The 18,970-nt window shown below is 39.1% G+C and overlaps 1 protein-coding gene across 1 annotated transcript; it reads right to left on the bottom strand.

Annotated features, from left to right (window-relative positions):
• Nucleotides 1-802: 802 nt before the first annotated feature.
• AVPR1A (arginine vasopressin receptor 1A) lies at nt 803-10,907 on the bottom strand. Its single transcript, XM_026500120.4, has 2 exons — nt 6,571-10,907; nt 803-4,294 (listed from the first exon to the last, which is right to left on the bottom strand). The coding sequence occupies exons 1-2, from the start codon at nt 7,547-7,549 to the stop codon at nt 4,008-4,010; spliced, it is 1,266 nt and encodes a 421-aa protein (XP_026355905.2). The 5' UTR covers nt 7,550-10,907; the 3' UTR covers nt 803-4,007.
• Nucleotides 10,908-18,970: the final 8,063 nt, after the last annotated feature.

Below are 18,970 nucleotides of genomic sequence, written 5' to 3'. Positions count from 1 at the left end.
ATAGGCTTTGGATTTTTGCTCCAATTGGCTGAGGTCAAGTTATAATAAAGGTTCGTTCTCTCATATTTATTGTCCTGTATTACTCGTGATTACCAATGTTGGCAAATGACACTGAGTGGTACTAAAAGGACCACAGGGAGGGAGGGAGAGGACAGAGATACAGTGGCTGCTTCTGTACCTCCCAGATGGCTCTGTCCTGGGCTTACTCTCAATACAGCTGTGGCCTCCAGTATGAAAACCTATGAAGGCCCAGTTTACTTGGATTTTAAAGGAGCCTAATCTCTGGTATTTGGGGTGAAGGACTGGCTCAACTTCTTCCTCGATGGGTCTAATTATGCCTTAGGGTTAAAATGAAACAATGAAGCTATAATTTAAAGCTTCAAGGATCAAATTGCATTAAAAAATGCAGGTGTTTGAGTCTGAAAAACTTCAAACTTTAACCTAATTGGATTACTTTACTTGTGTGATAACAGAGTAAAGTTGTGTTTGATGTCCATTCTAGGAACCGTAGTGATTTTAGGAGGATACTGGATGTTATTAAGCCTGCTTGATTCTTTTTTCCCCTTTTAAAAACCACACCCTTCCCTCATTTATGGTATAAGACTCCTTTGATGTTGATGGAAATTCTGTATGTAGGGCAAGTATATATTTAACCAAAGAATTTCACTGATTTCCTTCACAGTTATTTTTACACTTTAAAAATACTGTTCCAAGTTAATCCATTAGTCACTTAATACATACTTCAAAATGTTCCTTTTTCATCAGCAATGAATGTTTATCAAATGCCCAATAGCCGACACCATGAGTTTCTCCCTACCTGGGGATTGTTTATTAGCTCCAGTCCCCATACCCACACAGATGCAGTAATATTGTGTATTTGCAGGGCGTTCACACATATAACTCCGCAAAATAAAATAAGGTGATATAACAAATTTATCCTTGATTGCAGAACTTCACTGAGCATAGTATCTCAGGTCTTCTCTTTCAAGAAAGGGGAATCTTTCCTCCCTAGCACACTCTTCTTCTTTACCACCTGTAGTTTCCTTTCTTCTGAAATAGATAGGCAGGACTCTTCCAATTTGGAATATCGTTCTGAGACATATGAATGCCATTTCTGGGTACCTAACATCAAGGACGTTTAGCAACTAGCTAAGTTAAGCTCCTCAGCCTAAATCACAGAGAATAAAACTGTCTACTTGCCTAGTGCAGAACCAGCACTTGGATCTTCTGGTGTTTCCCCCTACTCTTTTGTGTTATCTTGTCTCCTGATGCATTTAAGAGGAGGGAACAGAGCTGGGTAGGTCGATATGCACCTTATTTGAGAGATATTCCTAGAAATAAGATTCAAGCAGAATTGTTTTGCCTGGAGGTACGCGTCAACATTTCAAAACAATCTGTGCAAAGACCGTGAGGTTATTCTTTTGGAACTGGATGGGCTTATCTTTGTAACAACCAAAAGGGCTTTAGTTTTGAACTGTTGAAGAGAAGTTGTCATAAGGGCTCACAGAGTCACAAGGGCAGGGTTCCTGAGATGCTACTATGACCCAAATAATGAAGAACCGATTCATTTAATTGGTGGCTCACATTGTGCCATGCATACAGTGCCCTTTACGAGATATATCAGCTATTTTTAAAAAGCAGAATTCTAAAATCTACGGGCTTAATTTCTATAAAACATTTGTGAACTTTTTTAAGGCATGTCCATCCAGGGCAAGCCTGAGAATTTGGAAAGGCAAAAGAATGAAGAGGAGTGAAATTGAAGCTTCCAGGTTCTCACGGTGCCATCCAGTCCTCAGCTTCTTATCTACAAAGTTAAAAACAAAACAAAAAGAGGGGCGCCTGGGTGGCACAGTGGTTGAGCGTCTGCCTTCGGCTCAGGGCGTGATCCCGGCGTTATGGGATCGAGCCCCACATCAGGCTCTTCCGCTATGAGCCTGCTTCTTCCTCTCCCACTCCCCCTGCTTGTGTTCCCTCTCTTGCTGTCTCTATCTCTGTCGAATAAATAAATAAAATCTTTAAAAAACAAAATAAAACAACAACAAAAAAAGCTACAATAATGCTGTTAAAATAACTATTGCTTCCTCTAAGGGATGCAAGACATTTATGATGTATCCTCAAATTATTGTAGGATCTCTAAGGAGAAGGAGCCAGCCAAAAAAGCTCGTAAAAAAACCGGGTTCCATTAATGAAAAATGCAGTCAGAACAGCCAAGTAGGGCTGTAATTTATCTCTGTTTAGAAATGAAAGAAACCGATGCTCTCGGCTGGCTCTGATTTACCTGCATTTAAAGGAAAGTAAGTTCTATCTTTAAATTGGAAAACTCTGGTTAGGCAGGAGTCAGGCTTTGTGGCCGCTGGCAGTGCTTTCCAATGAATCAGCAGAGCTATATTTAAATTTTAGGATTTTATATCCCAGACATGAAACCAACAAATTTTGGTTAATGGAAAGTAAACAGGAAAACGCTCTGCGATTCTGAAGACACGACGACTATAATAAAAGCAACTGGCACATTCGTAGAGCACTCGACGGATCGTGAAGATCTTTTCACACCCTTGATTTCATTTGGTTCTCACTACAGCCCTGTGAGGTATTATCAACCTCACTGTACAGCCAAGGAAATGAAGGCTTTATGTATCTTTAAGTAATTTGCCAAAGACATGCATTGAATAGCAAAGGAAACCATACGAGGTGCAGAACAGTTTTTTTCCTCCGATATCCCACCCCCATACACCCAACCATGCCTCACCTCTGCTATGTAACCGTTAGATGGGTGGGAGACCAGAAGGAAAGACCAAATTATTTTTAATTAAGCACGAGGGGACTTTCTATATCCTGTCACTATATTTTTAAGATTTTTTTTAAAAAATTTATTCAAGAGAGCAAAAGCGGGGTGGGTAGTAGAGAGAGAGGGACAAGCAGATTCTGCACTGGGTGTGGAGCCCCACGCAGGGCTCGATCTTAGGACCCTGAGATCATGACTCCAGTGGAAACCGAGAGTCAGACGCTTAACCGACTGGGCCACCCAGGCGCCCCAATCCTGAGTCACTCTTTAGAAGATTCTCTTATTTATAAATCTGGACACCCCAAACATGAAATAATAATCTGGATGCCCCCACACATGAACCAGCATAATACAGGATATCTTATAACACTGGGCAAACATATTTACAATGTTCTAGAGAAAGTCTACATAGTACCTTGGATAATCCATTTCTACTCTTCTAATAAAATCAGATATTCCTTATACAAATCTGACTTTAAAATGGCCTTGCAGTGGGAGGAAAAAGATTTTACTGGCCATTTGACAATATTTTTTCTAACCTTCAGCATTTTAATAATTGTGCTTTCTACAACTTTCTAAAACATGAGGAACCGAAAACAAGGAGGGAACTGCCAGTTCTAATGTTACCATTTTGAAATTTAGGTGATTTACAGCATCATGCCTTGTCCGGGGCACCTTCCCATCTCCAGGCCATCGTGTGAGGCTGCATTTTCAGATGCATAAACTGACTCTTATTGGATGAAAGCAAGTTCTCTGAAGTTTCTTCTAATTCCTTTCAAACACTAAGACTAATGATGAGTTCACTTTGTTCAGAAATAATGCCCCTACATTGTATGACTTCTAAACCGATCAAGCAAGCCTTAGTTATGTCTGTAATAAAAGAAAAGAAAGGAAACCAACAACAACAGAATGTAAAGCCAGGGTGGTTATGACTTTTCCTTTAGAAATATAACTTCTATTCTATGCCTGGGAATTAGGCCTGCAAATTGTAACGTAGCATGGGTTTTTTTGTTTGTTTTTTGTTTTTTAAATTAGCATCCCATATAAAACAATTCATAACTTTTGGTCATAGCAATGTGAAAATGCAACTAGAAATACAGTCTTGTCCTCAACAAATCGATTTACACTTATCACTTATAAGTTCATTTGTTCTCCTGATTTCTAGCTGGATTCAGCCAGTGGACCCAAAAGTCCGTAACAAGAGTCAGGCTGCGTGAATGTGGGCTCAGGTGGAAACAGGAATGAATTTGACGGACTTGGAAAATTTAGGTGAGTCCTTCCATGTACCCATACTGTTGGTCGGGCTTCGGTTGTTAGTATAAGAAGTCTGTCTTCTGCTCACACTGTCAGAATCTTCTTTGTTGAATGTTTGCTTCATGCTTTGGCAGCACGGGAAACTCTGGACACAGTCCTGCAGGAGGTGGCCACTGAAAAACATGTAGATCCAGGGATTACAGCAACTGTTCAAGGAAGCCAATAATGCCGTGATGGTGACAGCTGGGTTTTCCGATTCTGTACAAAAAACATGAGGGGAGACGATTTAAACAGGCACATGCAAGTAACTGTGCACCAGATAAACTCATTTTTTACAGACTCTTAAAAGTGGCAAAAAAGTTATGGTTTAATACAGAAAATGAAGTATGTCGTTTACCAGTCCGTGTATGGAGACTGATTGGCTGTAAAATATTTTCATAAGCAAGATGCCTTGAGATTAATTCAAATATCTTACCACTTAAAAATATTCAGTAGAACAAATGGGACTTTCAAGAAGCTAAGACTATTAAATAATTTATTTTTCTTTTTCTCCAAATTTTTATTTAAATTCTAGGTAGTTGACATATAGTGTGATATGGGTTTCAGGATTCATCACTTAATTTATTTAAAGAATTTTTGTATTCTTTATCCTAGTACTGGTATGTGCTCATGGACACAGCGCTTACAGAGAGGCTGCAATTTCAATGAAATTTCCAAAGTCTATAGCCACATATACAAAATTGTATTCATCCTCACAACTAAGGCAACAGTATGACACTATGGCCTATGTTTAGTAGTTTTACATTTTTAAACGTTAAACATATTCTGTAATAAGGAAACTATTCACAAGCGGATAGTAGTAATAGGTCCCTGAAGGATGCATTATTTAGTTGTTTGTGAAGTTGGGGTTTGTTTTTTTTTTTGGTTAATTTTCTATGGTTTCTTTTGATTTTAAAAGAAAACTATCTTTGTGGTTTGGACAATTTAAATTATATTAAGAACAGCTGAATTAGGAAATTCCAATGAGTTTTTAAATACTTTATGCTAATTTGCACTGGTAAACTACATAAATATTATATCCTTTCACAGAACTATGACACTGATAATATACCTTTTCTAAAGATAAGAATAAACAGCAGGCACTTTTTCTTGATTATTAAATATAAACTTGGGTCTTCTCGCTCTTGCTATGCTGGAATAAATTACAGGTTATTTAATGATACTTTGTGCTAAGATGCTACTATTAAACGTGACCATGATCCATGGCTGAGACTGTATTCAAAAGGAATGAAAATCATCAGCATCCCTATGCACAAGTAGTGAAGTTTTTAGAAATTATGTCTAAATCCTGATAAAGCAATAATTAGACCGGCAATAATTAAGAGGCTGCTGAGATCAAGCAAGACAGGAAATGGTAAACCAAAAAAATATCATTTGTGTTGTATTATTTATCAGTAATATTACAGCCATGCAAGTACTTTTATTTGTTTGAATTAAATTCACTCTCGAATGTTTTATCTGCACACATAACTTCCAAAATATATCACATATACTCCCTACTGCAATCCCAAATAACAAAAGGAGACAGTTCTTTCCAGATACCTATTTCCCAACTGCTTCCCACGCTGCTTTCCCAGCTGCTGTTGGTAACATTCCTGTAATGTATTTTATTTGAATAAGTTTTTTTTCTTACTAAAAGGAAATACTTTTTTCAAGACCCAATATTAAATAATGTTTTTTCTTGGGGGGGGGGAAGTTTCTTGTGAAGTTAGTTTTTTCATTTTGTGGGGGAATTAAAATCAAACAAGGTAGTGGGTGTAGAGAGCATTTTCCGTGAACTCCAAGAGCTGTGTGCAGAGGCTGTAGCTGTGTGGTTAAGTTAGTTCTGAAAGACAAATTCAATAGTTTAACAAATTTAGAGCTTATCAATAATCTTGCCTTAAAATAACAGGAAAAAAAGTGTTACAGTAGTTGTTAGAAAAAAATTAAAAGATTATAAGAAATGGAACACTAACTAAATGCTAAATTAGAATTATTGACTTCTTAATCTTTCTTTCGAAAAATATGTCAGTTTATCCTTGCCCTTGGGGCATTTCTACAAAATTTTTGTATTAATTGTGATAACATTTTACAAACTAGCAAAAAGCAGTTGTTACAAGCAGTAGAAATATTTCTCTGAATCCAATAGGCTTGAAAACAGGGTATTAGTGCAGTGGTTAGTGATCTGACAAAAAGTCATTATTCCGTTTTGTAGTTGCGTGGCAGACTCTAGGGCGCAGTTTCTGGATTTGTCTTAGGATCATTGCAAGCTACAAAGGGAGACTCCTGGGCCTCATTCTAGATCTACTGAACCAAAATGTCTGGGGTGAGACCCCCAGAGACTGCCTTTTTGATAATTTCACCCAAGGCGTCATTCTTATGCACGCATAAGTTTAAGAACTACTGCCCCAGAGGATATTATGAAAAGAGACCCCCTCCCCCGCCACATACACAGGCCGCTTTCCTGCACCTTGCACCGTTCTCCCGATACCTACCGACCCAGACAAGTTTGTCATCCCAGACAGACCACATCTGGAGGATGAAGAAGGGCGCCCAGCAAACGATGTAAACTGTCACGATCACAAAAGTCATCTTCACGGTGCGGATCTTGGCACGGGAAATGTTTTTCACGCTGCTGATACACGGCGCCAGCAGGAACCCCTTATGGAAGGCGCCACCCGCGCTCTCCGCGCCCTTCCCCGGGCGCAAAGCCGTCTTTCCGCGGACATTGCGCCAGATGTGGTAGCAGATGAAGCCATAGCAAGTGCCCAGGATGACCACGGGCGCCACGAAGATGCTTCCCGTCATCCAAGTCACATAAGCGCGGGGACCCCAGGGCTGGATGAAGGTGGCCCAGCAGTCAACGGCCTTGGTGACGTTGTCCACCTCGACCATGGAGAAGACGAAGTACTGTGGCGTGCTAAGCACGAAGCTCAGCACCCAGGCAGCAGCGATCATGAGGCGCGAGCGGCGCGTTGGCTGTTGCAGCGTCTTCAGCGGGTGGCACACGGCAATGTAGCGGTCGGCGGTCATAACCACCAGCATGTAGGGCGATACGAACATGCCAAACACCTGCAGATGCTTCACCACGCGGCACAGTACGTCGGGTCCGCGGAAACGGTAGGTGATATCCCAGCACATCTGCGGCAGCACCTGGAAGAAAGCGACAGCCAGGTCGGCTAGGCTGAGGTGACGGATGAAAAGGTGCATGCGGGACGTCTTGCGAGGCGTGCGGTGCAGCGCCACCAACACACTGCTGTTACCTAGCACGGCCACCACGAAAGTCACAGCCAGCACGGCGATCTCCGCCTTGGCCAGCTCCTCGTCGCGCACGTCCCCCGGTGGGCTGCGGCCTTCCCCGAGCGCCTCCGCTTCCCGGCTACTGTTGGCACCACCGGCGGACAGAGGCCACCACTGGCTGGAGTTGTCCGCGGACACCGCGGCGGGGCCTCCGGAGATACGCATGCTGCCCATGCAGCGCCTCCTCAGCCTCCACGGAGGCCAGCTCTCTTCCCACCTCCGCTGGCGAGGGCTCCTCGCCCTCGGGGCTCGCTGGGCTCTGCTGTCCCTCTTGCGAACGTTTGCAGGCACAGCGTCCCACCGCCAACTGAGCTGCTCTCGGTCCCGTCGCCGGCCCCTTTCGCTGCGCTGTGTTTCCTCAACTCGGAAGACGCTGAGGTGCGCTCCGAGCCTCCGAAAGCACTGGGCTCCAAACTCGATTTATGCGGGGTTCGTTTCCCCGGAAGGCGCTCCCTCTCGTCCCAGTGATTGGAGGCTGCTCCGTGCCTATTCTCTCCCCTCTCTCCTCCCCACTCCCGGGGGTTTCTTCCTTTTTTTTTCTCCTCTCTACGTCGGTGATTTGTCCTCTTTGCATCACTGCTGCAGGGGTGGGGCTGGGAGACTCTACGGTTCCTCGGCTGAAGAGTCGGGATGGTGGCGCTTTCCCACTCTTCTCTTACAAAAACTTGGAGAACTGGACGTGCCGTGCCTTTTCTGGGCTTGCCACTATTTCCTCAAGCCTCCCTTAACTCCCCATTTGACTTCAACAGATGTAGTCAATGCGGTACCTTGAAATCCCGAGTTCACCTCCGCGCGCGCGCTCTCGCGCCTGAACTTGGAGCTCGACCTCACCCCCTTCAGCCGGGGTTTCTGCCTCCGCAGCTAGCCAGCCGCCCCCCTCTCCGCTCCCCCCGCCCCCTGGCTAATTTTACTCCCGGGGCAACTTGGCTCGGGGGATTTCAGCTCTCTCCGCCCCTCCCCCCCCAGGGTAACAACTCGGGGGTGACTTAAAAGGCGCTCTCTTCTCAGTAATATATCTTTGATACCTGCTATTTGTTAACCGGCCTATGACCGTCGTTTGAGGACCGGAAGGAGGCACTCACTTGTCCTACCATACCCCCCCCCCCCCCCCCGGCTGCCGCGGGTGTAGCTACAACAAGAAAGGGAACGTCTCTTGGTTTTCCGGAGTTGGGGGTGGGTGCCTAATTTCTCTGAGCTGGATTCCTGGGGTTTCCTCCGGGAAAAGCCTGATTCCCACAGAGGGGATGGGCGGAAATTGGGCCACAGTAGTCCGTGGGGACTTCGTCTGGTTACTGCTGAATCGTGGGGACATCTCTGGATGGACAAAGAGCAGCTGCCTGAGAGCGGCCACTCGGGCAGCGCTGTCCAGCGCATGGGAGCGAAAAATTGCCAGGTCCCTGCGCTCGGGAGTGAGAGAGATGCACTCTCCGGCCAGGAAAGAGACGCTCTGAAGAAAGCGAGACCAAATAACTATTAATTAGTAACTCTGCACTGCTAGACCCCAGCTGCCGGTGCAGAGCAAAGCAGAAATACTCCTCGAGCTCGGCGTTTTAGCTTTGGTGCATATATGCTTCCAACGACAGCGAGGGGGAGCTGTTTTCAGACTATGACTACAGAAAAAACACTTTATAAGGTTATCTACTTTGTAGATACAGGAACATGACCTTTTGGTCAGAAAATTAGTGTTTTGCGAACGCGGTGTAAGTTTGATTGTCTTGGAAAAATATACGTGAAATGTAGGCAAAGAAACCAAAAGATTTTATGAGGTGCAGTTCTCAGTGATAATTCACTTTGCTTTCCAGTTTATGCATGTCCAGTCCCCAGGTCGTCACATTATGAGTGCCGGACTGGATCTCTGGAGTCCTGCTTCACTGTGGCTGACAAACCTCAGCTTATACAGCTTAAACATGGGAATAGCAGTATTTGCCTTACCTACTTATAAGATTATTGTGAGGATCAAGTAAGACGGTGTTCTATGTGGGGAAATGTTCCCAAATCTATAAGCTGTGTTGTATTGTCTCGTTTTCTTTAAGATACCTAGAAGGCAAAAGATTTTTTAAAAGTTCAGAGATGGCAGTAAGTCAAAGGTTTCCAGGCTACCTTTCTGGAAAATCCTCTGAGCTGACTCAGAGAGATGACCTTCCTTTAAGTCACAAGTTACATTATTAGTGCTCCTTATGAGAAATAATGTTGTCTGACACCAGTGTCCCTGGGTATTGCAAAAATGGCCAGAACCCAACAATTTCATTGCTCGTGGCCCTACACCTTTGAGCTTTTAGGTTTTCTGTGGGGAGGGAATCTGCACTACAGGGTCATTAAAGTTCTTTGGCACGTTCTTATTTCAGAAAAATAGTGTAGTGGCCTCTCAGGAAATCATTCATCTGTGTCAGTCCCTTTGATTCAATAAGCAAACTATAACCAATTTATAAAAGTAACTTGTTGTGTTATATCTGGTGGGCATAGTTAGAAGATATTCAGTGAACAACATACTAATTATCCATATGTGTAAAGTCTATATATCAGGATACATATGGAAAAAATGTTCAGTCTGGATTCCAGAGCCCCGTACTTTTCCTATCCTGTGTAGTTTAAAAAATCTGTCTTAATTTTACTGGTTCCATATTCAAAGGAAACCAGGACCGTTGAAATATAGACTCACTATTCATGTACCTCACTGGACCTGCTATGAAATTTTTTCCGTGGAGATTAAAGGAATTTGGGTCATAAAATGTGAAAAGAACATCATATTTTCTATGGCATCTGGTGCTTTTTCTTAGAGCAATTTGCATTTGCTCTGTACTTCTTGTATCATTAAGACTTACTACCTTTTCTCTCTTAATCTCAGTGGATTTGGGGGGTGAGATGATGAAAAGGAAAAATGAAAGGTGTGCATGCATATGCCCTGGAGTAATCTTTTTCATTTGTCAGCCTTCCTTTCTCCCAGGTGTAATTCTAGGTGGTTAAGAAGTAGTTTAACCCGTGGGAGCAGCTACCTCCCTCACTTATTAGCTGTGTGACTTAATTTTAATCTTTGAGTTTTAAAGTCTTCATCTATACAATCTTGGTGACACAATATAATGCATACACTGCAAGGATCATGTAACTGGTTGTTTACGTTTCTGGCATTTCTGGGTATTCAAAACATTAATTCTTTTTCTTCAGATATGTAAATAGTCTCCCTATTCCCTGTTATTTTGCCAATAAGTTTTATCCTTCTAGTTAAAGCAGTGTATCCCCGATTTCCTTCTGTGCAATAGAAGATATTGATCCGTTTTCTGTGAGAAAAGAATTCCTAGGTCAAATACATTGGGGGAAGTCCTATGTATACATAAAAACAAAAACAAAAACAAACAAACAAAAAACCTCTGAGAGGGATGCTTGGGTGGCTCAGTCAGTTAAGTGTCTGCCTTTGGCACCAGTCATGATCCCAGGAACCTGGGGTCCAGTCCCTTATCAGACTCCTTGCTTGGTGGAGAGCCTGCTTCTCCCTCTACCTGCCACTCCCTGTTTGTGTGTGCACTTTCTCTCTCCCTCTCTCTCTCCCTCTCTCTCGGTGACAAATAAATAAATAAAATCTCAAAAAAAAAAAATAAACCTCTGAGAAACCTGTTAAACTTTGTTTATCAATGTTTCCTAAACCTATTTGGCCATGGAAAACCTCCATCCTTTTGTTTTCCTCAAAGAATGGTGATGCACACGTCATCGGACAATGGGTATAGTTTGAAGAACACTAAATAAAGGTATTCGGAGTTCCAGAGTACTTGGGAACCACCACTGAATTTAATCAAGTCAAGAAGTTGGGGGTTTGAGTCAAGTTTAAGCTACTCTCCTAGAGGCAGGGATACCCAATATAAATGGATTATGTTTAGTTTATCATATTATCTTATGTGCCACTCTATAGCTGTTATTCATATGTCCCCTTTCCTCTCTTCAAACTCTCAGGTTTCCCCCCCTTTTTCTTAGAAAATGGAAGAAATTGGATATTTGTAGGAGCACCATTTTACTTCTGTAGCCCACAGTGACTCCTTCCACTTCAGTTATGAATTAATGGCATTATAGTTACAGGGCTATAGTCTGGTATTCATACTATTACTTCTAGCAAACCAACAAATATCTTTGGCACATCACTATGCTAAGTCTTGAGCTGGATGTAAAGAAGTATGTAATGGTCACTAACATTTACTAAATACTTTGTGCACTCTCAAAGTGCTTTCTTTGGGGCACCTGGGCGGCTCGGTTGGTTGAGTGTCTGACTCTTGGTTTCTGTTCAGGTCATGATCTCATGGGTCCTGGGATCAAGCCCTGTGTCAGGCTCTGTGCTTGGCAGGGAATCTGCTTGAGATTCTCTCTCTGCATCTCCCCCAGCTTGTGTGTGTGCACACACTTGTGCATGCCCTCTCTCTCAAATAAATAAATGAGTCTTTTTTTTTTTAAAGGTGCTTTCTTCATTGAAGTATTTCTTCATTTGATCCTCTCAATGATCCTATGAGAGATGTACTCTTATTTCATTGAGTGAGGCACAGAAAGAATAAATAGCCAGCCTCAGGTGACACGTCTGGTCAATACTAGAACCAGAAATTAAAAAGAAGCTATTGATCCCAGCAGAATTACAATATTGGCCATTATACTGTGCTGCCAACCGTGAGCCTCATGTTCCTGGGTCTTAAAGACATATGGGGTACTCGGTTAGTCATTTAACATTTCATCTGTGTATGATATGTTCTCCTTTAAGACTAGGAGATTCTATAGGGTCTGCACTTACAGGGTTATTCTCTATCTTTGGTTTCCTCTTTAGTAAACCAAGTACAGGACAGTAGTAGTAGTAATAGATAATATGAACATTTACCAACACTGATTAAGTTCTTAACTCATGAGCTAAGAGCTTTAAATTCCTTATTTCATTTAATCTTCAAAATAATAATTAAATGATACTGTATATAGGAATACACTTATTATTACCTCACTCTACAGATGAATAAAACAAAGGTTAGAGAAGTTAAACAACTTAGCTGAAGTTGCAAAGACCTATGTGGTTGAGCTTAATCACATATTGTCCATATGAAGTCAAAGCTATAGGTTCTAACCTATATGCCCTACTGCCTTTCATACACATTACAAGCGCTTAATACATATTTGAAGAAAGAATTAACAGACATTGCAATGGAAACTGGTTTTTGAGTGCTGAAGGAATGTAAAATTTAGAAAGTACTTGTGACTGGATAAATTAGGGAAGAGTGCCACCTTGGAGCGCCTACATCTCTCTAATATCTTCATGAAAATGAGAGTCAACATTTATATCTGGAAAGATAAATAGCTCTAGTCAGCCTTCTGCTTCATAAATCCTGGACAGGTTAGTGTATATTTGATTGTAAAAGTTACCTAGTGCAACGTCATAATATATTCAAATTGCTGAGAAGAAAAAAACTCCCAAGAATTCTCTCTCCAACAAGGTTATCATTCAGAATTGAAGGAGAGATTAAGAGTTTTCTAGCCAAGCCAAATCTAAAACAGTTCATCACCACTAAACTGATCCCACAACTAGTGTTAGAGAGTTTTCTTTAAGTTGAAAAGACAAAGGACTAACTAGTAACAAGAAAATACAAAAGATAAAAATCTCACTGGTAAGGGCAAACATATAGTAAAGATAGTGAAATAACCACTTAAAAAGCTATAATAAAGACTAGTAGACAAAAGCACTAAAAAGATAACTACAATAATTAGTTAAGAGATACATAAAATAAAAGTGAAATACAACATCAAAATGTAACACTGCAGAGGAGGGAAGTAAAAATGTAGAGTTTTAAGACTGTGTTTAAACTTGTCATTATCAACTTAAAATAGACTGTTACATACATAGGCTGTTATTATATGTGAACTTCAGCCTAAACACAAAGCAAAAACCTATAGTAGATATACAAAAGATAATGAGAAAGGAATCTAAACATAATACTAAGGAAAGTCACCAAATTACAAATGAAGAGAGCAAAAAAAGAAAGGAATAGAGACAATTACAAAAGCAGCTGGAAAACAATGAACAAAATGGCAATAAGTACATACCTATCATTAATTACTTTAAATGTAAATGGACTAAATTCCCCAAAGGACATAGAGTAGATGAATGGATTAAAACATAAGACCCATCTATCTGTTGTTTATAGGAAACTCACTTCAGATCTAAGAATACACACAGACAAAGTAAAGGGATGGAAAAAGATTTTCCATCCAAGTGGAAACTAAAGGAAAGCTGATATAGCTATACTTATATCAGGCAAAATAGACTTTAAAACAGACTGCAATGAAAACATTACATAATAATAAAGGGGTCAACCCAACAAAAGGAGATAACAATCATAAATATTTATGCACCCAACGTAGGAACACCTTAATCTGTTAAAAAAAAAAATTTAACAGACCTAAGGGGAGAAATTAACAGCAGTTTAATAATAGTAGGGGACTTGAATACTCCACTTATGTCAATGAATAGATCATCCAGAAAGAAAATTAATAAGGACACATTGGTCTTAAGCAACACATTAAACCAGATGGACTTAATAGATATATACAGAGCATTCCAGCCAAAAACAACAGAATATACCATCTTCTTCAGGGAACATGGAACATTCTCCAGAACAGATCATATGTTAGGCTACAAAAAAAGTCTCAATGAATTTAAGAAGATTGAAATTGTATCAAGCATCTTTTCTGAGCACGTGGGATAAAACTAGAAATCAATTATATGAAGAACACTGGAAAAAACACAAACATGGCAATTAAACAACTTGCTACTGAACAACCAGTGGAGCAAGGAAGAAATCAAAGGAGAAATGAAAAAAAATACCTTGAAACAAACGAAAATGAAAATACAATATTTCAAAATCTATGGGATGCAGCAAAAGCAGTTCTAAGAGGAAAGTTTATAGCAATGCAGGCCTGCCTCTAGAAATAAGAAAAATCTCAAGTAAACAATCTAACTTTATACCTAAAGGAACTAGAAAAAGAACAAATGAAGCCCAGAGTTAGTAGAAAGAAGGAAATAGTAAAGATAAGAGCAGAAATAAATGAAATAGGGACTAAAAAGACAACAGAAAAGATCAATGAAATTAAGAGCTGGTTGTTTGAAAAGATAAACAAAATTGCCAAACCTTTAGTTAGACTCACCAAGAAAAAAAGTCAGAGGGCTCAAATAAACAAAATCGGAAATGAAAGAGGAGAAGTTACAACCAACACCACAGAAAGACAAAGAATGATGAGAGACTACTACAAAGAACTATACACCAACAAATTGGACAACCTGGAAGGAATGAATAAATTCCTAGAAATATACAATCTTCCAAAACCAAATCAGGAAGAAATAGAAAATCTGAATAGACTGATTACTAGTAAGGAGATTGATTCAGTAATCAAAAATAGCCCAATAAGCAAAAGTTCAGGACAAGGTACTTTCACTGGTGAATTCTATCAAACATTCAAAGAAGATTGAATACCTATCCTCCTTAAACTCTTCCCAAAAACTGAAGAGGAGGGAATGCTTCAAAACTCATTTTATAAGGCCAGCATTACCAAACCCCCAAAACCAGGCAAAGACACAAATACACACACACACACACACACACACACACACACACACGAAAGAAAGTGATAGACCAATATTCTTGATGAATATAGTTGCAAAAATCCTCAACAAAATATTAGCAAACCAAATTCAACAGTACATAAGAAAGATCCTACACCATGATCAACTGGGATTTATTTCATGGATATAAGGATGGTTCAACAGCCACAAATCTATCATTGTTATACACCACTTTAACAGAATGAGGGATAAAAATCATATGATCATCTTAAGAGATGCAGAAAAAAACATTTGACAAAATTCAACATGCATTTATGATAAAAACTCTCAATAAGTGTGGGTATAGAGGACTGTTCTTCAATATAATAAAGACCACATATGAAAAATTTATACTCAGTGGTGGAAAGCTAAAAGATTTTCCTCTAAGATCAGGAACAAGACAAGGATGCCCACTCATGCCACTTTTATTCAACATAATATTAGAAGTTCTACACACAGTAATTAGGCAAAAAAAGGAAATAAAAGCCATCCAAATTGGAAAGGAAGAAGTAAAATGGTCACTATATGCAGATGGCATGATACTACATATACAAAACCTTGAAGACTCTGCCAAAGAACTGTTAGAACCAATGAATTCAGTAAAGTTACAAGATACAAAATTAACATACAGAAATCTGTTGCACTTCTATACACTAATGAGCTATCAGAAACAAGTTAAGAAAACCGTTCCACTTTCAACTGCATCAAAAATAACAAAATACCTATAAGTAAATTTATCTAAAGTGAAAGACCTGAACACTGAGAACTATAAGACACTGATGAAAAAAATAGAAGAAGGCACAGGTAAATGGAAAAATATGCCATGCTCATGGATTGAAAGAATTAACCATTGAAAAGTCCTCATGACTTAGAAGCAATTTACAGGTTCAGTGAAATGCCTATTAAAATGGCAGTTTTCACAGAACTAGAACAAATAATTCTAAAATGTATATGGAACCACAAAAGACTCTGAATAGCCAGAGCAATCTTGAGAAAGAAAAAGCTGGGTGTATCATGCTCTCAGATTATGTATATACACATATATAATGGAATACTATTCATCCATTTAAAAGAATGATAACTTGCTATTTGCAATAGCTTGGATGAAAATTGAGGGTATTATGATAAGTGAAATAAGTCAGCCAAAGAAATACCTTATGATTTCACTTATATGTAGAATGTAAAAAACAAAACAAATGAACAAATAAAACAAAACTCATAGATACAGAACAGATTGCGGTTATCATCAGGGAAGGGGGTTGGTGGGATCAGTGAGATGGGTGAAGGGGGTTAATTGTATGGTGACAGGAGGTAACAAGACTTAAAAGATCAAATTACTATGTTGTACACCTGAAACTAAAATAATGCTATATACCAATTTTATGTCAATAAAAAAGAATTAGCACTGAATTGATATAGTTTACTATATAAAATATTAATAAAAATCTTAAGATTTTTAAGGAAAAAATCTTATTATTAAGGAAAAAAAATTAACCCAGTGAATGATGTGTTACACACACATGTACATACACATATCACTGGATTTTTTAAAATGCTGCATGTCAAACATGGAAAAACATCAGGTATTCATTATAATATTTACAGAGTCAAGTGAAAAATGAGAACAATATTTGGTCCTATTTAAGGAATTTTGTTTTCTTATGTGATAAAATGGGCTTGCATGTTAGAATGCAGAGTTATGCATTAAAGGGAAGCTACCATGCTCAATAAAATCTTAAGTATCTAATATTTGTTGATGAAAAATTAAAATTCCATCACTTGTTTAGAATAAAAAAATCCTAAATCAGTCAATACAGGATTAGTAGAAAAATCACTCCAAAAGAAAAGACTTCTGAATTCATTGTGGCTTATATATTTGGGAAATGTTTGCATTTAAAACATACATGATTGATTTAATTAAAATTTTTAAAAATGTAAACTCATTTAAAATACTGAATTTAAGACTTTTGCTTCTGATGAATTAATATTCATTTGTATTCTCTGCATATTCATAAGTCAGCACCTTTGATATTATGCCTAGAATTTGTTAATCAAGATACATTCTTTTTGGGGCACCTGGATTGCTCAGTCATTTCAGGGTCTGCCTTTGGCTCAGGTCATGATTCTGGGGTCCCAGGATCCTGTCAAACAAATAAAATCTTTAAAAAAAAATATTAAAAAAAGATACATTATTTTAGCAAGCTGGCATCATTGAGTTTGCCTCTATGTATCCATTAACCCCCTTTTTCACACAGAAAAGGTTTGCATCTTTTAAAAATTCCAGTATAGTTAACATACAATGTTATATTAGTTTCAGGTGTACAATATAGTGATTCAACAATTCTATACCCTACTCAGTGCTCATCGAGGTAAGTGTACTCTTAATCCCCATAACTTATTTCAGCCCCCTCCCATCACCCTTCTGGCAACCATCAATTTGTTCTCTATCATTAAGAGTCTGTTTTTGATTTGTCGCTCTTCTTATTTGTTCATTTGTTTTGTTTCTTAAATTGCACATATGAGTGAAATAATATATTTGTCTTTTCTGACTTTTTCACATAGCATTATACTCTCTAGCTCTATTCATGTCATTGCAAATGGCAAGATTTCATTCTTTTTTATGGCTGAATAATAGTCCATTGTATATTTATCACATCTTTATCTATTCATCTATTGATGGATACTGGGTTGCTTCCATAACTATAACTTGGATATTGTAAATAATGCTTCAATAAACATAGGGGAGCATATATCTTTTTGAATTAGTGTTCTTGTATTCTTTGGGTAAATACCCAGTATTATGATTACTGGATCATATGGTAATTATATTTTTAATATTTTGGGGAATCGCCATACTCTTTTCCACAGGGACAGCACTAGTTTGCACTCCCACCAGTGTATTTTTTTTTTATTTTGAAGTTAGTTGATATACAATGTTACATTTGTTTCAGGTGTACAACATAGTGGTTTGGCAAGTCTATGCATTATGCTGTGCTCACCACAACTGTAGCTAGCCTCTCTTACCATAAAACACCATTATAATCATTGACTATATTCCATATGATGTACCTTTTCTCCCCAGACTTATTCATTCCAAACTGGAAGCCCGTGTCTCTAACTCCCCTTTACCCATTTTGCCCAGCCCCCCAAGCCTCTGGCAACCATCAGTTTGTTCTGTGCTTAAAGCTCTGATTCTGTTTTTTTGTTTGCTTATTCATTTGTTTTGTTTCTTTAATTCCACACATGAGTGAAATCATATGGTATTTGTCTTTCTCAGTCTGACTTAATACCATGTTGTTGCAAATGGCAACATCTAGGTCCATCCATGTTGTTGCAAATGGCAAGATCGCATCCTCTTTTATGGCTGTGTAATATTCCTGTGTGTGTGTGTACCACATCTTCCTCATCCATGGGACTCTCAGGTTGCTTCCACATCTTGGCTATTCTAAATAATGCTCCAATAAACATAGGGGAGCATGTATCTTTTTGAATTAGTGCTTTCATTTTCTTTGGGTAAATACCCAGTAGTGGAATTACTGGGTCATATGGTATTTCCATTTTTTAATTTTTTTTTTTTTTTTGAGGAGCCTGCATGCTGTTTTCCATAGTGGCTGTACCAATTGACATTCCCATCAACAGTGCACAAGTTTCCTTTTCTCCACATTCTTGCCAACTACTTGTAATTTCTTGTCTTTTTTTTTTTTCTTAGTCATTCTGATGGGTATAAGGTGATATCTCATTGTGGTTTTGATTTGCATATCCTCAATGATTAGTGATGTTGAGCATCTTTTCGTGTGTCTGTTGGCAATCTTTATGTCTTCTTTGGGAAAATGTCTTTTCAGGTCCCCTGCCCATTTTTAATCAGATTATTTTGGGGGGGTTGGGTGTTGAGTTGTCTAAGTTTTTCATATAATTTGAATATTAATCCCTTATCAATCATTTGCAAATATCTTCTCCCATTCTGTAGGTTGCCTTTTTGTTTT

This window comes from Ursus arctos, unplaced genomic scaffold, assembly GCF_023065955.2.
Source record: "Ursus arctos isolate Adak ecotype North America unplaced genomic scaffold, UrsArc2.0 scaffold_21, whole genome shotgun sequence".
Lineage (NCBI taxonomy): Eukaryota > Metazoa > Chordata > Mammalia > Carnivora > Ursidae > Ursus > Ursus arctos.
The sequence above is the reverse complement of the archived record's forward strand: the minus strand, read 5'-3'. Positions and strand labels throughout refer to the sequence as shown.